This window comes from Armigeres subalbatus, chromosome 2 (assembly GCF_024139115.2).
Source record: "Armigeres subalbatus isolate Guangzhou_Male chromosome 2, GZ_Asu_2, whole genome shotgun sequence".
Classification (NCBI taxonomy): Eukaryota; Metazoa; Arthropoda; class Insecta; order Diptera; family Culicidae; genus Armigeres; species Armigeres subalbatus.
In genome coordinates, this window is record NC_085140.1 from 24070325 (window position 1) to 24093926 (window position 23602).

General features: G+C 37.9%; 1 protein-coding gene across 7 annotated transcripts in view; it reads right to left on the reverse strand.

Annotated features, from left to right (window-relative positions):
• The window catches only part of LOC134218252 (potassium voltage-gated channel subfamily H member 6), a 531314-nt gene that overhangs the window by 294927 nt on the left and 212785 nt on the right, over positions 1-23602 (reverse strand). For 2 of the 7 annotated variants that reach the window (XM_062697177.1, XM_062697179.1), the window contains exons 4-8: positions 19152-19273; positions 18899-19092; positions 18636-18804; positions 18470-18575; positions 3205-3390 (exon numbers count right to left, since the gene is read on the reverse strand). In XM_062697177.1, coding sequence (XP_062553161.1) covers positions 3205-3390; positions 18470-18575; positions 18636-18804; positions 18899-19092; positions 19152-19273 — 777 coding nt within the window. Of the gene's footprint in view, positions 1-3204; positions 3391-4362; positions 4468-17986; positions 18020-18469; positions 18576-18635; positions 18805-18898; positions 19093-19135; positions 19274-23602 lie in introns of all 7 variants that reach the window. The other 5 variants (XM_062697178.1, XM_062697175.1, XM_062697176.1 and 2 more) reach the window with 5 other exon arrangements.

Below are 23602 nucleotides of genomic sequence, written 5' to 3' on the forward strand. Positions count from 1 at the left end.
ATTTCTGTAAATTTTACCATGATTTCAGAGAAGTTTACCACTGTTTCAGTTCATGTGACAACATTCCGCATGGGCCACAGTTGATTTTTACTGCGCGCATTGTAAAATCAAACGGGTTTGTTATCTGCTGAAAATCGTCGGTGCATATTCTTAAAATAACCCTCGGAATGGTAGTTTCGACTGCAATATTTTTTTGCGTGTAGGGCGAATTCAGTCAGACTTTAAAATCTTAATTTCAACGAATGACGTCGTGTATTTGAGTATTTTATGTATGTATCGTGAGGAAGAGATGCAGAACTTGTTATTAGATATCAATCAGAATTATTATGTTGGAACGGCTCGTGGTAAAAATGCTCGCAATCCATCAAAAAACGTTCCATCAAAAAACTTGCCAAGGAAGTCAAAATTTCTGAGAAATACATGCGAGAACCGTCAAAGAAGACTTGCATGTACCTTCCAGAGCTTGAGTGAAACGCCATTTGATTACGGACCGTGTATAGGAACTACGAGTGACTCGTTCAAAAAGATTGCTTTCTTTGTTGAAGAAGGAAAACAATATGATCCTGTTCTCCGACGCGAAATGCTTTTCAGCATCGATGCTGACGCCAACAGCCGCACGGACTGGTTCAAATTCCAAACCAATCGGGCTGATGTCATGCTGTTTGGCTTGGTGGCGTCCAACGGTTTGAAACTGCCGTTTGTTTCCATTTATGTCGGGTTTAAAATCAATACCGAATTATTTATCGGTATTTTAAAGGACCAAGTGCCTCCCTGGGTGAAGGCCAAATTCTCCGATGATCATAACGTTGTCGTACAGCATGATGGAGTGCCATGTCACACATCCAATCGACCCAACAATGGCTGAAGAACAACATAAAATTTCGGTCCAAAGATTTTTGGCCTCCTAGCAAGCCGGATCTTAATCCGTTGGATTTTACGATTGGGGCAGATGTTGAAGCACGAGCCTGCAAACCATCGCACCCTTGTGTGAAGACCCTCACGTCAGCCCTAACATGCATATGGCAATCGATGTCGGATGACTGGGTTTGAAAGGCGTGTTTTTTTAATAAAAGTAGAGCACACATTCAGTAAATTTGTTTGAAAGGACTTTATAATGATAAATGAAATCGACAATGTTGATATTATTGCTTGGAGCAGTTCATGCAGTATGCCGAAAATTGGTCCATTGAAGCCTCAGAACAATATTTTTCTTTTCCATCTATGTTTTTATGATGAATACCACCATTTATTGCAGGATTCATAACTTTGGAGAAAAATACCTCTTTTTTCCTATTGTGCAGCGTGAGAAATTATAAATTACTGGCGTGTACGATTTTAAACAGCGGCGACGTGATATCGGTGGCGTACACACTTTTATGCAGCGTACACACCGGTCAAGCAGTTTGATCAACATTGACTCCACCTCTCCTTTACTGCCATGGATCGCATATATGGCAGGCTCGTGAAATTCATTTTTATTACAGACAACTGTCTACACATAGGGGAACTGCTCCTGGATTTCATCTCATGGCTCCAATGTTTATCCCATCAAAAACAAAGCATTGGAAAGGTATTTTATTTGCTTCCCATTTTTGTGATTTTTTTTTCTGCAGCCAGCACGCATTTTGACAAAAATAAGCGACGAAATTCCTTGCTTCGCAATGAGATGAATATATGAGTGAGATGAAGATCGGAACAGTTCCCCTAAATACTTCAAATCTTTACTTTTCCAGTAGATTACATTTTCCAATCTCACGGCTACATTGACGTTTTTTGTGTTTCATCACTCCCAAAATAGCGTGGAATAAATTGAATCCGTTCTGCGTCTAACAATATATTTCAGAGCTATGAAATCTGAAAATCCACCTAACCCCACTAGAGTGGATACGATGTTTCAATAACTTCCATTGTTTCCTAATATTTGACAAACTGCATAGAATAGGGCATAGGCAGGTATTCTCAGCAGGGCATTGTGCTTCGGCACACCCCTCTAAAGCCGAAATCTATGCTAAATTTCAACTGGCTGAATCGTAGATACTCGGGTCACACAAGATTACGGAGCAGTTTTCGCAAAATAAAGTTTCCATCTATGATTTTTGAGCCTATACCGGAAATACCATCGGTAACCCTGCTTTGCATTATTCGCCAATATCCACGCTTATGCCAACAAATTTCAAATTAATTGCTCCGCATCGTGCATTGAATCGCGTTCCATATATTTTTGATTGCAACTTTACTTGTTAATCGGGTGAAAGGGGAAACATAAACAATGCTGGTTAATATGCGTCACACAAAAACGGTATGGAGAATATGTCAATATATTTAACTAAAATAGTCATGCTCTTCTGCACTTTTTTTTTCCAATATTGATGTTGATGAGTAGGAAAATCATTTTTTTCGTGATTACAAATGTTTATTGGATTTAGTGATTCTGCCTCATAATTTAGGATAAGGATTATGATAAGAAAATTGTGTGACGAATTGTATACAGATTTTCCCTAACACTGAAATCTGATCCTACACAGTGACTGCAGTCACTCATGTGTAATAGTTTACTCACAGCACTTGTTGAAATACAAATAATAATCAATATGAAATACGAAAATGAAGAGAATAAGTAAATCGCAGCATTATTTATAGGGAAAATGACTGTTGCATGATTTTTGCAATAATAATCTTGATGAAGTATCTACTTTTCAAGATACAAACCATTAGTTCTACATCTACCCAATGGTGGTCATCTTAAATCACATAGCTGTCGAAAAAAAAAGTTAACATCGCTGTAGACCACATAATCAACCAAGTTGCATCGCCGACTAGTGCCGTTTGTTTTCGGTCGCCACCACCAACAATAGAAAGATTATCCTTCAACTACAGAACGCATTATTTGTCGCACGAATAATGATTAAACACTCACTTTATTTCATATATTCGAAAACACATAGAGAGGAGCATGGAGAGCATATGGCACATCTTTTCTACGCGTAGGTACATCGAAGCACATTAAACAGTCAACCGTCAAAATATGCGTTTTACGTTGGTACCACATTCACATTCATTAAATAGACAGTCGGAAGCAGCGACAATTATTATAGGAAAAAAAAAACACCTAAATCGGAAGGACATCCGGAAGCACGCACACGCACACACATTAGGTACACATAGACAGCAAATCCGCTCGGGGGTTGATCATCGGATACTCACCTTGCGCTGGGCCGTCACGATCGCTCACTGGGGTTTGGACATTTTCTACAGTTCGCAAACAATCGTACAAACTTGTCTGTACAAAGGAAGTATGTAGATAGGTAGTGGTAGTGGTAGCCAGGCAGAAAGCTCGTCGGGCAGCAAAGCGAGCTTTCACACACGCACACACTGCTGGCGCTCCGAACTCTTGAATGGGAAGCGATTTTTTTTTGGTTTGTTTTGGTTTGATATTAGGCAATATTTAAACTTTTGATAACTTTTGGTAAACGTGATTATTTCGAACAAAATGCAGCTGAAAGTAATAGAATTTTGGTTGGGTTTTAAAATTCAAACTGGCGATACTAATCAACAAATAAATCGACAAATACAAGGTGAAACATGCGATTGAGGGATGCATTGGAAAGAACATAATCGAAATAGGAGGAATCAAAAACCGGATAACTCTAGAACACTTTTCCTTATACTGTATGTGTCTGATGGGCGTATTCCCAAAGTTGCATAAATTGGCATATGGTTGGCGTACTTCAAATGATACTTTATGAGAACAATAACTAGCAATATGTTGACGATCAACTCCATTAACTTCTGCTTAGGTAATCTTATATAAACTAAATGAAATAACCAAAACTAATGCAAAATATTTGAAAATATATTTCTTGTTTAGATTTAGCCTAAATAAAAAAAATCGAAATGGGAGAGTTTGTCCATTGCTTTGATCATCTTTGGTCGTTACTTCTGACAAAGTAGCTACTATCGGTTGAAATCATAAGAATCATGCCCTTTGTAACTTTATGTATACCTTCATCAGACGTTAGCAGTATAAGGGTTTAAGAAGGGAGGTCACTCAACAGATGTCCCACTAATCCTATTGTGACCATTGAGCAATTTTTTAAAGTGATTTTTTTTCGCTACATTCTATTTCGCATAAAGAAATGTGTGCACAAGAGAAAAGTGCAACCCCCTGGTCCCGAGTCGGGATCGGGACCATCAGGTGCGCCAAGAAGTACTGAAAGAGATTTATTATCATCTATGGAAGAGCATGGAGGAGCAGAAGTATATAGTTGCATAGTAGGCAGAGAATTTTGTTGCAGTATGAAGAAAGTTTGACCTACTTCGATCTAAGATCTGAATTGGTGACTTATTCAAGGAAAATTTTACCTCGCATAAAATCGTCTATCGTATGAGCACGCTTTTCTATCAACCCTCGACAATTTTTTGCGTGCGTACTTTCATAAGACTGCATAAGTTTAGTGTATTCGGGATCTACAATTGGAGAAAAAAACACAAATACGGAGAAGCACACAACCGGGGTGGTGGGGCAGTAACAGTAAAAGGGAAAATTAAAACAGAACGAAGAAAGTCACACGGGGAGGCACACACGCACATCGTAAAACACAGTTGCGGGTAGGGTGGGTGGTTGTGGTGGTGGTGTTGTTGGGGAGGGGTACCAAAAACGAGAATAAAAAGAGAGAAGAACAAGAAAGAAAAACAATCTGAAGTAGAAACGGAAATGCTTTTTCGCCGGAACGGCTTCAAATCGGAAGCTAATGGAAATGCATCAATGTTGTATGCAAGTTGGGTGCTGATGAAGCTTGCGGTTACAAGAAGTTTGGTAATGTGTGCTTTGTAGGTTGCATGCAAATACGGATACGTATAGCTTTCTGGAACGAAAGTTTCATGTGAACGTGCACGCTAACTTCTATCTACTCAACGACTGTGTAAATTAAATGATCGTTGAGAAAATTATTTAAGTACTTTTTTTAGCGGAATGACTTCACCTGTCATAAGACGAGCTTAGTACTGTTCCATTTAATTTCACAACGTTCCGTAATCTTTACAGATACGTACTTCAACATCAACTGTGAGGCCATCTTGAGGCTCTCGTACTTGAATGACTTTTCTTTTCGAGTCAAGTTCGAGACACTGAAGCCGGCCTTACAGTTGAGGTCGAAATACGTATCTGTAAATATTACAAAACGTGGTGAAATTAAATGGAAAGTATCAAACTCGTCTTATGACAGGTGAAAATATTTTTCTTTTCAAAAAAGTTTACTCACTTTTTGTTACGAGACAGACAATTAATTTTTTTTAAGATAGTAAATTTTCCTTGACATGAAACAAAGGGCAATACAATTTTACCCAATCGGTGAATAGATACAAGTTGGCGTATGGAAAAGTTGAGTTTGTGCGACAGCCTGAAAATAATGAATTCGTGATAGTATTCTGATTGAACAGATTATGTTTCTTGATTGATGAAACTCATGACCATTATATTTCATTAAACCAAGACTAGGAGATAAGAACTTACGGTTCATATTATTCTCGTAAGTTATAGAAATGGTTATAGTGGACAATTGCTAAGATATGACACGCGTATAAATACAACTGGTTAATAGACCGAATAACCTCGAAGCTGTAACCGAAACCGATGTGCTAAAACCGCAGTATTTCCCGATGTGCCTCCGCACAAGGATTATCGCAAAGTTACAGGGTAGCAAAACCGATTTAATACGGACAACAATAATTTGATTTATTTTTTCTTTATATTCTTGACAGGGAGTGAATTTATTATGGATTTCCCAAGTTTTCAAAAATTTCCCAAATAAATTCTGAAAGATTTCCCGGAGAGATTTAAAAAAAATCTGAAATATTTGTCATGGAAACTCTAGAAAAAATTTGAAGAATTTCCCATAGAACTTCCGAAGGTTTGTTTTGTGAAAATTCAGAAGGTTTTTAAACGAAAATTTCTTATGGTTTTGAAAGGTTTTCCAATGGAAAAGTTGAAAGGTTTTCCGTTGAAGAATCCAATACATTTCTAATTTCTACAATTCTGTCTCTTTGAAAATTTAAAGAATTTTTCGAGGAATTTCTTAATAATTTCCAGTGGGAAATCAACGCTCGCCTCAACGAACACATGGGCTTCTAGAAAATCGTCTAGATCCACACCAGCAGCTAGGAAATAGCACTTCGGAATTCGAACTTCATAGGCGTGATTCTGGAAAAATTGGTCATCAGTTTCCGTATTCTACAACATACACATAGCACGCGTTCAGAGTCAATTCAGCGACAAATCTTTCATTGTTTCCTTTGTTGATTCTCCCAGAGTTCAGAGGTTACATGATAGCTGGTTCGTTTGGCAATCAATTTACCATCTCAAGCGCTTCCTTCAAATGCATCCATTTTATTTCACTAGCCACCGGCTTCTCTTTGAGATAGTGACATTTGTGTATTGCTTCTATTGCTCTCGGCAATTTCTTAGAAACTCCTGTACATTCCGGTTCTTCATATCCGGGAAGCCAAAGGGGAGCTTGTTGCTTCGAAGGCCAATAGCTTCATCACGAAAATGCTGGGATTATCATCTAGTTTAGGTCTCTAGTTTGCAAAACCGGGAAGAAAGTTGGAGTCGGATAAATGTCGGGATCGAGTAAGGCGTATTTATTTTCAAATCGAATAATCATGCCGGAGGTCTAGGAACACATCTTATGGTGTGTCAAGCTTCATGACATTACGAAACATCCCAGGCAACAATTTTGTTGCCGTTGGGTTTATGTGCATTTGAATTATCGTGGGATTTATTTATCGTGGGAATAATTATAGTATATTGTTTACAACAACAATGAAAGGTTTTGTAACCCTCTTAAGTTATCAATAAAACCATGTCAATGTTTTAAGATTGAACTATTTGTAAGCTTTTTTGTTTTATTAATAGTTTTATCATTGCTCTCAAATATGCCATCAAACCAATTTGGGTTACTGCTTTAATAAAGGCTCACCCAGACCTAAGCGATTTCATCGCCGCGTTCTATCGCTGAGTCGCTGCAGACAATGTTCCATTTAGGCTTCCATACCAATGGTCACAGAATTACAGTCGGCAAGCGATAGAATCGCGTCGCCATTGTCGCATCGCGTGTGTTTGGGGGAACCTTAACTTCAGCGGAAGAGCCTCCACCCCGGGGGCAAAACGCTTTTTGGGTATTCCATCATATTTGCCCTATTTGGTATGGCCGTAACGAAACAAGATCCAAAAAAGTGTCAGAATAAAAGAAAGAAAGGTTGGAAAACCCGATTTTTTCCACATTTTGATGAAACATATGATATATTGGCGAGGCAAAACGCCCTAGGCAGACTAACATACAATGTACAACGCGTCTCCCCGCACTATCTATACTAGAAGGCTGATTCGCCGATTTGTGGTGCGTTTTTCCCAAAGAGCTTCCAGCTTGAAGGCGTTTTGCGTCATGAGTTTTCCGGCAACGAAATATCTCCTTCTTCAATATGTTCAAAGCAATCTTTGCTTAGCTAGGCATATTGTCCCTCCTTCTCCTACGAGCAAATTATCCAATAAGACGCATGATGAGGTTAGCATCTTTTAACCGAAATAATGCGAGTGGCATGTGTTTCTGCATCTCATTTTGCGAATTTAAAAATTAAACTTCTGATCATAAAAATCGTCGGTATTCGATATCTGTCGTGTTCAATAATCAATGTTATTTGAAAAATCTTGAACTATTACTTTTGGAGTTTCTCTCATATTTACCGTATTTGTCATGACCGTAACAAAACTAGACCTAAAATTAGGTAGGTTAGAGGTACTACGCGTCTCCAAGCACTGTCCATACTAGAATGCTGATTCGCCGACGCATGGTGCGTTGTTCCCTAATAGCTGGCAGCTAGTAGGCGTTTTGCGTCATGAGTTTTTCGGCAGCGGAATATCACCACTTTTTTGTAATGTGAATATTATCAATATGATTGAGATTTTCTACAATTTTTAGAGGGCATCAATTACTTAGCTATAATGTTCAACTGTTTGAAAAAAAAAAATGCGGCAATTGCGATGAAAGATTTTATTTTTTTTTAACTTTTTTTGAGGAAATTCGCGAGAAAAAATCCGAAGAATTTGCTGCGGAAATCATGAAGAATATCTTGAGGAAATTTCGAAAAAAATGTAAACAACTTTTCTAGGAAACTTAGAAGAAGTTTGCTAACATTTTGGAAGTTTTGGAAGGATTTGCTAGAAATTTTCAATCATTCATTTTGAAGGATTTACCGAGAAAATCCAAAAAAAATCCAAGGAAATCCAGTAGAACAGAGCTGCCCAACGTATGGCCAGCTGTCCGTATGCAGCCATCGGCTTAATTTTTTGTGGCCCGTGGAATGTGAGAAAAAAATACTTCATAACCGGCCCGGAAGTTTTCTAGCTGTGCGAGAAGCTCCTTTTTGTTATTTTTTTTAAATAATAACTGTAGGTAATTACTGATAATAAAATTAAATCTGGGCAAGCCTGAGTTGCATAATGCAGCACGGGACAGTTTTGCTGTGATTAAGATTTTGGGAGTACGAATGAAACCTTTCCAGGACAGAGAATTTGTTAGGGAATGCAGATCGGCTATTGGTGATATCGTGTGCTGTAAAAAAGCTTCCTTGTCATAAAGCACGGTAAAGAGTTAAAGTTCTCACAGAAAAAACTTCTTTGCTTCTTATTCTACCTGCTCGCTACCCGCTCGATGAAAATACGGAATGTAACAAACAAGTCACGGGGAATTGATGATCATCTTCAAATCACAGAGCTTTGATCCCAATGAGCACTTTAAAATTAAATCAGCCACATTATCTGCACATTGCACTTCTCACCAAAAATTTAAATACAAAAACGATCAATATTCGTGATGTAGCGACGCTAGTTAATAAGAAACTCAACCACCACTAATTTCAAATTATGTTGCCAGAAATGGAAGCAGAAATCGTAGATTTGCTGTGTTACTGCGAAGTTAGTTGGCTAACCCGCAGTACCTTGCTTGAGAAATTTTATTCTTTTCTAATGGAAATCACATTATTTTTTCAAGATAAAGCAAAATCAATGCCCGAGCTGCATGATCCTAAATGAGTGAGTGGCCTGGCCTTTATAGTAGATGCCACCAAATATCTCAATTACTTGAACATAAAGTTGCAAGGTAGAGATCAACACTTAGAGTTTTTACTATCCAACATTCAAACTATTGAAACAGAATTGAAACAATTTGGCACAATTATTTGTCGATACATATAAACTGTTACATTTCTTCAATCCTGTAGAAGACATTTCATGTAAATCTGTTAAAAATGCCGATAAACTCGAAGCCTTTCGACAGATTATTATTATTATTATTATTAGCTTTGTTTTTGAGATTTTCAGCCTTTGGCTGGTTCATCTTGGGCCTTTCCACAAAAATTTTCAAGCCTTTTCGCTGATTTTTGAAACCACTGATATAAATAATGTTCCTGGATTCTTGAATGTTTCAAATTGAGATAATTGAATCTGATACAACAATGGGCTCGAAGGCCCTCCTTAGCCGTGCGGTAAAACGCGCGGCTACAAAGCAAGACCATGCTGAGGGTGGCTGGGTTCGATTCCCGGTGCCGGTCTAGGAAATTTTCGGATTGGAAATTGTCTCGACTTCCTTGGGCATAAAAGTATCATCGTGTTAGCCTCATGATATACGAATGCAAAAATGGTAACTTGGCTTAGAAACCTCGCAGTTAATAACTGTGGAAGTGCTTAATGAACATTAAGCTGCGAGGCGGCTCTGTCCAGTGTGGGGATGTAATGCCAATAAGAAGAAGAAGAAGAAGCAGAAGAAGAAGACAACAATGAGCTCAAATCTAAATTTCAGAAAGACACATTTCTTGTAAGATATTTTCTCTCTTCAGAAGTACATATTTGTGTGAATAACCTCTTCTCAAGAATTAATTCAGTGAAAATAATTGTTGATCGTCATTATCTGCTTGCGAAACTCGATCACAGATTGTGAAATCACTATGCTTCGAGTATTGGAAAGAATCCACCAATTCCATGTCCTGTTACGTCAAAAGAAAATTAGCACAAAAAAATTGTTCAAACGCAATAAAAAAGTGTTAGGCTTTTCTTTTAAAAAAATAGTCTTACTGTAAAACTAAATGTCATTCTGTATTTTTACCGTCGCCGAGTCAAATGTGTGTGCGGGTCTAACGGGAGTGAGAATAGGCCTCTGTTTCAACTACATGGTGTAAAATAGATTTAATGTATCTGAGAACAAGAAAACTGAATTATAGGAGACCTTTTTGAACGGTTTTATTATCCGACCTCCAGACTATTGGTGAAAGCGCTGACCCATTCTCACATCAGACCCATTGTCACTTCCGATGGTGGTATCTTGAAAATGTTTTAAAAATATGTACCGAATATTTTCTGGCCCGTCAGAAAGTGGTCATTCTGAAAATTGGCCCGTGGCTTGAAAAGATTGGGCAGGCCTGCTACTTTAAAACTTCCAGAGAAAATTCCGAAAAAAAATCATTAAAAACTTCCAAATAAATTCTGAACAATTCGCAAAGAACATTTCAAAGAATTTGCCACGGAAACTCCAAAAGAATTGTGAAGAATTTGCTAAAAAAAAAAGCGAAGATTCCCGATTTTTTTTAAGAACTTGTCAAGGAACTTCCTAACCATTTAACATAATAGGCAGTTGTTATATTTGTGAGTAGCGTCAAAAAGGAGGGTCATTTGGCATAACGTTAAATTAGCATATTTTTGTTGTCTTCTCTAAATTAGTTGTTTGACTAAGTGAGGCGGGAAAACCCGTAATCCGTAAGACGTAATCCTTTCATAGAAAGCATACATAAGCCGGGTATGAGTATAAGCCCGGATTAAGGCAATGGTGGACGTAATCCATTCTTTAAAAGTAGACGTTTGGTTCATTCCGGCAAATGAGTTTCTGGAAAAAATAATACTGGTAATTTGACTCTTGCAAATGGTTTTCTGGCAAGTGTCCTGACTTCAGATTAAGCAGAACATTTTGTTTTTTAAACAAAGTCTTTTAGCCGTTTAGGTCTGGACCAGATATAATCAACAAACTTCATTTTTGCCGGGAAATCAGTTTTTATTTTGCTGAGCACACGGCTAAGCAAGTTTTCGCCGAGCTGCAGAAATAAAAAAACAAAGTATGTATGTTTTAACTTGTTCGATCGTATGACAAGTTCGACCATTTTTGTTCGGATGACTTGTTCGGTGAAACGATATTTTTGGTAGTATAGTAGTAGCCTAATGCTTTGTTCCACTAAACCGCTTGTTTGGCCAAATGACTTATTCGACTGTATGGATTTTTCAGCCAAACGTCTTTTATGGGCGATAGAAATATCCGTTTAGTTTTCAGTTAATTTTTTACCCATTTGGCCAAATGGAATTAGGTTAGTTGACTTTTGGCCAGTTATGTCATTCAGCCAAGTGGTTCAGAGGCAAACATATGATTGTTGTTTCGCGATCTGATTTTGAAAAGTCTAAGTGTGCATACTAATAGTTTTGGTGATGTTAGACATAAGCGGAAGGGCCGTTTGACGGAACCCAATCGACCGAATGCCATTGTCGAAGCCTACTAGGCCGAAAGTTGTTTGGTCGGATATACCATTTGGCCGAACAGATCATTAGGCCGAAAGTCATTTGCCAAAAGGGTCATATAGTCGAAAGGTCATTTGGTTGAATAGGTCATTTTGCCGGAGGTGAGTCAGCCAAGGGCTGAAAGCCTCTTCAATAAAGATATAAAAAATAGGTCCTTTGGCCGAATGGGTCATTTGGTCGAATTGGACATTTGGTCGAATATGTTGTGTGGTCAAGAACAAGGTGAATACAGACAGGTGTAGCAGTATGCCAATTTCATGATTCAGCCATCTTGGATTTTTATATGGGCCAGGCACCGAGTTTGTTTATGTTTTACACTGAAAATGAATTTTTCATCCCCGCGTTAGTCTCACCCATCTACTGTCGAAATGAGTGAACCCTGATATAAGAACCCTGGTCAAGAAGGTTACTAGCGAAGACGCTGCACAATGGCGGAAGCCCGGACAAAACCTCATTTTTTCCTTCATTCAGCGAAACTCATATTTTTTTTTATTCTAACACATATATTAAATGAACTGATTCCAACATTTGATGATTGTAGCTTGTAAATTTAATTTTTGGTGGCTTGTTGAAGTTAATGCTGTAAAGAATCTTCCGAGCAAATTTGTATGAAAAAAGAAAATTTGGCTAAAGTTTTTTCGGGAACGATTCGGAACGATCTGGTATCATGTACTGTAACCTAGTTTTGATCTACTTTCCGGTGGTTAGTGTGGTGATTTGTTCATAGCTGCTCCAAAGCTGGGAATTGGCTGCTTCAATGCTAGCATGAGGACGCTGTTAATACTTTAGAGCTTAAGGCTTGCGCCTCCAAAAGTACTCGAGTAGCATAATATATGTTGGATAACAATTCTAACCTCAAAATGAATTAAGCGTCCCAAAATTACTCGTTGGTGAAAGATTCGAACAACATATTAGGTTTCGTCCGGCATTTGTATGGGGGCCGCCACTGTGCGCCGTTTGGCCTTAATCGTCATTTGGAAAAAAAGGACCGCTAGGAATAGTGATAAGTGAGAAATTGAAGGTAAGAAATGAGAAGCGAATGTGAAGCCTCTCATTTCTAACTTTGCACATCTCAATTTTTACAGTGAGAAGTGAGTAATAAGGAATGAAAAGTAAAAAGTGCGAAGTCTCACTTCTCACTCCTTATTTCTCATTTCTCACTCCTTATTTCTCATTTCTTACTGCGAAAACGTGGAAGTGCGAATTGAGATGTGAGAAATGAGAAGTGAGAAATGATTAGTGAGAAGTGAGAAGTGAAAGATCTCACTTATCATGTCTCACTTCTCACTTTTCTTGTGAAAAGTGAGTAGTGCGGAGTGAGAAGTAAGACGTCTCACTGCTAACTTCGCATTTCTCACTTTTCACAGCAAAAGTGAGAAATGAGTAGTGCGAAGTGATAAATGAGATGTTCTCTTTCCTAATGTCTCACTTATCACTTCTCACTGGGAAAGTGATAAAAGTGAAGTGAAAAGGAAGGCACCTCTCTTCTCAATTCTCACACATCATTTATAACTTCTCATTTTTCACTTTTCGCAGTGGGTAGTGAGAAACGAGGATTTAAATAGGAGAAATTAGACGATAAATGACCTATTTGGCAAAGTGGTCTATTCGGCCAAATGACCTATTCCGCCGTATGACTCATGACTTTCGGTCATGTGGGTTTCAGAATGGTTTGCTCGGCCTAGTGGCATTCAACCGAATGGTTTTCGGCCAAACGACCCTTCCCCAGACATAAGTCTTACAAAACGAACCTCAGAACCGCTCAAGTTCCGGATTTTCCTGGAACCGGATTCATGTCTTCCACAGTCTCCAGAATCGGTTCCGGATGTCCAGGGATATTTCCTTTGAATCCAAGGGTCATAATTGACAATAGCCATAATCAGTTTTAATATGTCTATCGGAAAATACGCCGGAGATTGATATGACTAATGAATCAAGGTTTCTTGTGATGATAGGGTAATGAAAAGACGATATTGGTTTGTATAACAAACAAAATATTCATGAATGTCGGCTAGTCCACGGTCCCCGAAAAGATCCCGTATAAATCCGAATCCTTTGAATCGGCATGTCCAATGGATCAACTCTCTAAAATTTATTTCTGAAAATTTCCAACAAATCAATACAAAATTGAATGAGAGCAAAAAACATCGTCAAAAATTGGTGGCGGATGGGGACATAAAGGTTAACGATTAAATGTTTCTAATAGCACATTAGTTGGCAATCTCAATGGAATGAATGAGAATTGAATAGATGGTTACATTCAATACCCTTAAAGGGGCGAAGGATTCTTGGTACATGAGGTTAAACTTTAAGCGAAATTTTATTACAGTAATGAGTAGGCATTACAGCACGTTTTTATCAGATAGGCCTCAAAGATTAGAATCGATGCGGCCGCGTTGAATATCATCAATTATTATTTTCAGATTATTATTGTCTGGAAACACTCTGAACACAGAGTTGCCAGGTTCGATTTATATGCATCCCTCTGAGCTCAAGTGAAACCCGAAAAGGAAGACATTAGAGACGTACTGAGAAAGCTTGACTTAGATAGCATGTCGCTGTAATATAACATCCTGAAAAAATCAATATCTTCGTGTAACATCCCCATGTGTCGTTTGAACCTGTTCACCTTTTTCCTCCCTGGAAAAAAAAAATAGTTTTTCTATTCAATGCAGTGTGTCCATCGTCTACTCAGCGTTGATCAAATGCAGAATTAGCACTAAACGCTGCCTTAGGACAACAATGAGATCCCTACTGCCGTTATCAAAAAATAACGTATACGTCATTGCTCAAAAATGGTGTTAACAAGTATCACACATCCAGCTATTTTACAGCAAAATGTTAACATGGTAGGCTGTAATTTTGCAACTTTGTCGCTTTTTCATATTACGGCGGCCTAGTTTTTATCTAAATACTTTTTTCTGCAGATTTCAGCCGATATTTGGTAATTCAAATCGAATCTATGCGAAAAAGTCGAAAGAAAGAGGTTGAAGGACAAAATGCCGAAAGGACAAAAGGTTGAAAAACTAAATATAGAAAGGGACAAAGAAGGAAGAAAAGGTAGAAAGAAGAAGGAAGAAGAAAAGAGGAAGCAACAAATAGGTAGGAAGAAGGAAAAAGGAATAAGGAAGAATAAAGAATGAAGAAAGAAAGAAGGAAGAAAAAAGAAAGTAGAAGGAAGAAGACAGAAAAAAATAAGAATAAATATGGAAGAAGGAGAAAGCAGGTAGAAGAAAAACTAAGGGGAAAGAAGAATGAATGAAAGCAGGAAATCCTTTTTTTCGCTTGCGACCTTCTGTCCCTTTTGACGTTTTGGTCTTTCGAAACTTTGTCCCCTATGTCCTTTTAAATTTTTAGAACTTTTGTCCCTTCGTCCTTTTGTTTTTCGACCTTTTGTTTCTAACGCCTTCAAATCATCCTCTGATGTTACATAGGGTAAATCACTACTTGGGCCTATGGACCCGATTCCCGGCTCACTGCACAGACAACTAAGGATTTATACTTTTTGGAAGCCGTAGGTTTATGGTTGATAATTTTAAAAAAGTCTCCCATTTATTTCGCACAATACTCAATATTTTTCAACCATTTATTTCACTCCTAATTGGTCCAATTATAGAAAATATAAATGTAGATTCCGTACATTCGCTCCCCGTTGCTACACCACTGAGCCGGAGTGAATCTTTCCACTTTTACAAAACGGTATTTTCATATAAACACCTACCTGAAAATCGTCACAGTTCTCGATACAATCATTGCTTGAAGCTGTAAATTAACACATTCTAAACTCACGCACTTTAATCTTTTCTATTTGTTCGTTTTACTAGAACTAGTATAAACATATTTGAATACATTTAAAAATCTATCCTCAAACCGAACAAAAATTCACCTCGGCATAAGAACTTCTAGCCGCACCGTGCTGCCAAAAGGCCAGGAGTCTTTTTTAGTATGAAAAAAATCCTTCAACGTTCATAAGAAAACTATCTAATACGTTGACGCTATCATGTTATTTATAATTCTCTCGATTTCAAAAAGTGAAAAAAATATAGTTTTTAAGCGTTTGGAAGTAATTTGGATGAGTGAATATATCTTTTCAACCAAATAAAAATTATTATAAATAATACCATCTGGCATCATGTCGGCGTTGAACGTGCATAGAGAAAGAGGCCCCAAAACGCCCCCCTCGGGGCAAAACGACTTTCGGGTATTCACTTATATTTACCATGTTTGAGATAGCCTTAATAAAACTAGACGTGAAATTATATAGGTTAGGCGAAAAAAGTGTCAAAATAATAGATAGGAATGTAGGATAAGCTGAAATTTTTCACATTTTGATGAAACATCTAACATTTCGGCGAGGCAAAACGCCCTAGTGGAACTATCCTACAATGTACTCGCGTCTCCACGCACTGTCCATACCAGAATGCTGATGTGCCGACGCATGGTACGTTGTTCCCTAAGAGCTGCCTGCTAAAAGGCGTTTTGCCTCATGAGTTTTCCGGCAACGAAATATTGCCACCCGAGCAACACACATGTTGTAAATCAGTTGATGATACTCATATATGACCAAATTTGGTCATATATGAGTTATTGCAACCAAATCAACGTGAATTGTGCTGCTAGGGCACTTTTTTTAATTGTGAATATTATCAATATGATTGAGATTTTTCCTAATTTCAATATGGCATCAGCTAGCTATATTGTATACCTGTTGCGTGAGGTAGAAACACCCATGAAAATCGTTATAGCTAAGGCATAAAAGCAGTCTATGCTTAGCTAGTTCATATTGCCCCTCCTTCCCCTACTTTTGTTTATGTCTCATTTTCTACCGCCCCGAGAGAGAATGGGAGTAAGATGTTGAGAGATTGAGCGAAGGCCGAAGATTGAGAGAGGCCGGGAACTGGTTTGGAAGTGGGCCGGAAACGAAATCGCTATGACTGAAATGAGTGCTGGACCTCGTTAATTTAAATCAAATAAAAGCTTTTTTAAATGATGTTTACCAAGAAAAGCGATTTTTAAGCAGAAGTGAACCCCATTGCAGTATAGCACGGTCCACGAAATTTAGGAAAAGTTGCTTTCTGTCATACATATAAATTAAATAATGCAGTCGTATGCATGTTAGGCCGGGAATGGGGTAAGAAACGCTATATGAAGAAAATTAATTCTCAGACCAAACACCTGCTTCGCCTTTAAGTTCATGCTTAGATGCAACAACTGACTGCCTATGGTTGCATGTCCAACATGAAAAAACATCAAATGGAGAAAATGAGAAAAAAACATCAAGCTTACTTGTCCCATCTTGAAGGTGACCGCATATGCTGCCGTAATCTGGCAAAGTGACGTATACGCCATTTTCCAAAAATGATGTTAACGAGTAGTACTCATCGTACTCTTTAACAGAAAAATGGAAAACATGTATGTTGTAAAATGGCGCATACGTCACTTTTTCAGATTACGGCAGTATGAGTCCATATCATTTTTCATCTGGGACAAACCGGCTTGATTTTTTTTTCGATTTTTCCTGAACAAGCAATCCTATTTTACAGTTGCATTCGATTATATTATGATAAATATGACCATAATAGATTCTTACTCGGAAACTACGAAAATTCATATAGGACATGCGATCATAGGCAGCTCAGTTCCAGCAAAACATGACAGATAAATTTTACTTAAATTGATCAATTCTTATGACAACAATTACAACACGAGCAAAGAAAAATCTTTCACGTATGACGATATTACTAAATAATAAAGCTTTACATCCAGTGTGTTAATTTTTTTCATCCCTGCATTAGAACTTAGTATTTTTTTAAACTATGAAATATTTTAAGGTTTTTTGCTATTCTTATTAACAGTTATTTGCAAGTCTTTTCAAACATGAAAAAAATGCTTAACTTTTTAACTACACGTACGTTATTGCATTTCCTATGAAGAGTTAGTAGAGAATTTTGACATTCCTTAGGTGGTTAAGTCTTTCATATTAGAACCTATTAAACAATCCAAATGACTTTTCAGCAACATATCAACATTCATCGGTGCATTCACACTTAAACACGCAATTCACAACAAAATTACAACAAACAGTACACAGTTCATGCTATAGAACACGGCAGCATGGTGGCAATTCTCACGAATCGTATTAGAAAAAATAAATCACAATTGTCAGCTAACACACAACACATAGTGAGGCACAATTGCAACAAAACTTCTAAAAAACTTGGAAACAATTTTGGAATACGTAATTCAACTTAAAAGACAGACACGAAGGGAGAGATAGGCATAAAAGTAAAATTTCGAAACAAAGAAAGGACAGGCGTCAGAATACACGATGGAAATCAACAAATTGTAGGGAATTGTATATAAACTGTTCATTACATTCGAAAGGCGTTTGCTTGCCAAATTGCAGCGCTATGAATATACATACGAAAAGCATTGTCAGTTTTCTTATGGTACTCGCTAAATAAAAATAGGTACGTCAGCAGGATTGCGACGGTATGAATATGATGATGTGTGGAACACCGAAGTATCACAATCTATGACGATCGAATCGTGAATGTTGTTCTGTTTTTGATGGATGTTTTCCAAACCCAAAGATGTAATTGCTCACAAAAATCGTAAGAAAATTTAAAAACTGTGCAAATAGTGTTTCCTAGAAATAAAAAAAAGAAAGAATATGCAACCAAAGTTCGGGATTAACGTTGAACTTAAACTCGATAGCAACGAGTCAGCTATAATAAAACGAAATAAATAATGTCCAAAACCAAGAGTAGAAAAAAAACTGTTTGTCTTTTTGCTTTCGATGGTGGGCAATGCATTTGTTATGCGGCGTGATGACCAGTGTTGCCAGACTATACCTACGTTTTGATTGTATCTCAAAGTCTAAACTTTTGGTTTGCTGAAACTCTGGTTTGGAATCGACGATTGGCGTCGGAAGCTCGATCGGTATCACTTCCGCTTTGGCCACCTGAAACGGGTTGAAATGTTATTTTGCGACCGAAATGAGCTTAAGGCGTCATAGGTATACCTCGGGGGTAGTTATCACAATTTCGCCTGGTCCGCTGAGCGTATCGCCATCGGCCTGCAATGCCTCCAGCTCTTTGGTCCTCGTCAGCGCGGGCGTCGACATTGGCGCCCAGATGTTCGTCTCCACCTTGAGCACCGTCGTTTGGCTAACCCTGTCACTGCAAAACCCCCTAAAGTATTTCGTTGGAAAATGGCATGCGATCAGTTAACAACCGTTCAACCCCAACCCCAAATCGGAATAGGAAGTAAGAAAACCAATCATACATGAAGTTATACCTCTCAATCGCACTTTTGTTGATGCCGATTTCCTCCTCCTCCTGGGTGGCATCGGATGGCGGCGTGAGGTAACCGGCCAACCGGAGACCACGATCCCGCAGGGCAATGTGTCCGATGCGAAACGATTGTCGAAAGCTTGCCCTGGCGCGGTCCACTGAAAGAAAACTGCGGTGGTGAGACTTCTGCAACGGATAAGAGGCCGGAATGAGCATATACAGCGCTTACATTTACTCAACTTCACCGGCTCGAGCGGTTCCGGGCTGGTCGGGTTCGTCAGGTCCTCGAAGTTGATGATGAACAGCGAGATGTCGTCCACCTCGGACCGGATCGGGGCGATCACCTCCGAGCAGAGGAATTTAGTGCCTACGAGAAAATTACAGGAAAAACGCAAAGTGAGTACTTGGCAGAAAATGCTTAATGGTAGGCTCAAAATTATTGTCACAAGAAATCGTATAAAGTTTATTGCCCTGCGTAATATAGGCCCGGATAATTAAAGTTAGGTATTTATGGTCAACCCTGAATTTGAAGGTTATTTAAATCAATTGCAAAACAGGTAGCTAAAGTTGCTCCAGTGCAGTGATGAGAAAAGCAAATGTCATGGAATTGCTTTTACTAATTTGCTAAACACTTTTTTCAGAAGTTATTTGCAATTCGGATTTTTTGATTAACATGTAATGCTTAAAGGATCCTAGAACTCACAGCTCATTATTCTAAATACAAAGTGTAAGCCATGAGAGCGAAATTTTAAAAATGTCTCGGAATGTCATGACATGAATGTCATTTGACACTAATTCGGCTCTCAACCCACAAATAGAGAAATGGTCTATTAGCTTTAGTTATGGAGTCCTTAAAGGGATACATGCTCATATAAAAAAAATCAATTGTAAATAACTAGTGAAAAAAATTATTGGCAAATTAGTCCCATGACATCGAAATTACATTTCTCGTCACTGCTCCAGTGCAATGGGAGAAAAACCAATTTCTCTACTAAGATTATTTGAATCAAGTTTTGCAGAGGAAGACAGTAGAAAAATTCAGAATCAGTAGCGTGACGACCCATACAAAATTTTAGAGGTTTAATACAAAAAGTGTGACAAAGGGGGGAGGGGGGTGGGTTGAAAATCGCAAAAAGTCATGGTTCGTGCCATCAAAGAGAACTTGTCGCTTACTATTTCGGTCAGAATGATTCGTCGAAGGCTGGCTAAATAAGGATTGAAGAGCAAATTTACAAAGCGACTTATTGGCAAAATAAATAAAGCAAAACGCTTAGCTTTTACTCAGAATTATGTAAAAATGCCCAAAGAGTACTCGAGACGTGTTTTGTGGACCGACGAATCAAAATTTGAACTGTTCATTAGAAAGCGACGTGAACGAGATTGCCGTAAGAAAAAAAGAGTTTCCAGAAACGTCATTTACAAGCAACGACCCCAAGTACACTGCTAAAAAGACGAAATTTTATTCCCGCTCACGTCATATCAAACCTCTTGAATGGCCTCCAAAGAGTCCGGATTTGGTCCCCGTCGAGAATCTGTGGGCAATTCTAGACAACGACGTGATTAAAGATGGTGTTACGAACAAGGACATTTATTTCTCTGTTCTCCAGAGGGCTTGGGCCCACAGTACATGCAAAAGCTTGCCAAAAGTATGCCGAAATATTTGCAAGAAGTCATCAAAGCTAAAGAAGGTCATATTAATTATCAGGAATAGGGGAAGAGGCCCTAAAACGCCCCCTCAGGCAAAACGCTTTTTGGGTATTCCCTCATATTAACTGAGTTCAAGATGGCCGTAGCAAAAATAGACCTAAACAATGTAGGTTAGGCGAAAAAAGTGTCAAAATAATGGATAGGAAGGTAGGAAAAACCGAAATTTTCCACATTTTGATGAAATACCTAACATTTCGGCGAGGCAAAACGCCCAGTCAGTGGGACTAACCTACAATGCACTACGCGTCTCCACGCACGGTCCATATCAGAATGCTGATTCGCCGACGCGTGGTACTTTGTTCCCTAAGAGCTGCCAGCTAAAAGGCGTTTTGCCTCATGAGTTTTCCGGCAACGAAATATCACCACTTTTTTTTAAATTTGGATATCACAATATAATAAAGATTTTCCTAAATTTTAATATGGCATCGGCTAGCTCTACTATTTAACTGCTGCATAAAGTAAAAATACCCCCGAAAATCTTTGCTGCTAAGACAATAGAGCAGTCTTTACTTAAGTATGGTATATTGCCCCCTTCCTCTAGAAATTCCGGGCTATGAACTATTCTACGTATAAATTAAATAGGGGAAATGACGGCTTTGGCAGGTTTTGTTCTATTATTGTCAGGGGGGTTTTTGTTGACCAAATTTTATGAAATTTGGTCACAATATTCTTTGATATGCAAAGAATGTTTAGGCCAAATTTAAGCATAATTAGTTATAGAAAACCCCCCTGACAATAATAGAACAAAACCTGCCAAAGCCGTCATTTCCTCTATGTGATTTTATTTTTGTCATACCATTTTTTAATGTTTTTCCAAGAACATATGTTTATTTTTTAGTTGTAAGCAATACTGTAAAGGTCGTGATCGTCATGAGACAGAGAGCAAAGTGCCTTCTTCTATCTCAAGAGACCAAATGAAAGTATCGTGACCTTGATCAATTTTGCATGAAACGCAGTCATGAAAGATTGTTGTGCTTTGTTTTAAAATCAAAATATCTAAATTATTTTATTGGATATATGCAAAGTCGACAGGGTACTTTTCGTTTCGATGAGACGAAATCAAGCGATGGGCCGAAAAAGAATCCTTTTTCGTAGTTTGTGGTGAAACACTTATTTCCCTTACATCTCTTTTCTGTAGAACGAAATTGGAAGATAAACAAAAATCGTGCTTGATGATTTTTTTTTTTCGTTTTGATCTTGTTTATGCCTCACTCACTTTTCGCGAGCATTTTTGAACCACTGAATTATTGACAGTGGCTGGTTTTCTACCCGCCGCTGCCAGCATCCAGGCACTATCGTATACGTGCAAATGGCCAGCATGAGTTAACCGCCAAAAATGTGTATGGAAAAAACATCTAACGCGGGTTTTATCAAAATTTGGACTTTTTATGAAGCACTATTTGGCACCGGTTATGTAGGAAGGTGTCCGCTACTACGCCTAACAAATATTTTTTCGATGAGGCTGCTTAATGAATCACATACAGTGGCTGGTAAATAAATAAATATGTGATAATAGCCAGCTTAAGTTTGTATGGCGAAAGACATTTAACGCGGGTTTTCTCAACAGTAGGAACTTTTCATGAAAAACTATTTGGTACCAGTTATGTAGGGAGGTGTCTGCTACTACGCCTACTAAATATTTTTTCTATTAAGGTTCTTATTTTCGAGATATTAAACTTTAGATGCTTTCTCCATACTGATTTCCGAAAGTTAACTCCTAGTGTGCCGCCGTAAACACGCTCAAAGCAGGCGATTCATTTTGAGAAATCGAACCTTAGATGCCTTTCGCCACACTGATTTCAAAAAGTTAACTCCTAGTGTGCCGCTGTAAGCACGCTCAAAGTAGACGATTCATTATAAAAAAAAATGACGGGAACGGGATTCGAACCTAGACCATCGACGAAAATGGTGTTGAGATGCGGTCATTCTTTCCATACCACCACGTCCTTTTACAATTGGTATTGGTACGAATAAAATGAAAGAAGTGAGAAAACGAGCAAATCTACTTTTCGCGCCATAGGCAGTGAGGGAAAAATGTTTATCTCTCATCAGACCATTTTTTCTTTTCCGGGTAGACAATAATAGCTACAATAAAACGTGATATTGATTACAAAACATGATATGAACTTGTTTGAAATAAGAGCAAAAATAACAAGCAAAAATAACCAAAATTTGCACCGAAATATCATAAAAATATCAGCTATTAGTTTGTTCTTGTTAATAGCAAAACCTGATATTTTTATGACATTTTGGAGCAAATTTTTGTTATTTTTGCATATTATTTTTACTCTTATTTCAAACAAGTTCATATCATGTTTTGTTATCAATATCACGGCTTCTACTCGGGTTCCCGCAAATCGATTTCTCAGCGAAAATCTGCGTGAGTGAGGATTCTCTGCTCGTGAGAATGAATGAGAAATACGATCCCTGCTAGTCGATAAATTAATCATATTCAGTTTTTTTACACCAACTGCTTCTGTGAGAAAAGGTCTAGTAAGGGAATAACGAAAAAGTGATTTTTGACAACTAAATATGGAGATATGCACTTTTTAATTTCTAGTCTATATCACAATGGCAATTTCGTTGCCAGGAAAAGTGGTACATGTGCGTGCAGTTATACCCACTAAAATCAGCTTATTGAAAAAAAATTGACAACGTGGATGTTTCCGCAACAGATATTAACGCTATTTTGAATTTCAAGATGGTTTACTGCCGTTTAAATAATTTTATAAATGTACCACTTTTAGTATCAACGATTTTCGGTTTCTGTTGCATTTTGTTTCAATTAATAGTGGTACATGTGCATTTTGTTCCAACAAACTTAAAATTTGTCAAGAAACTTTGCAAATATCTCATTTTTCATATCACGTTGGTACAGTTGAGATGCTGAAAATTGCAAATTTGAAATTTATTTTAGAATTTTTTGGAAAATGCATCTCCTGTAAAATTTACTCAATGTAACATGTACCACTTTCGCTGGCACAGGTTC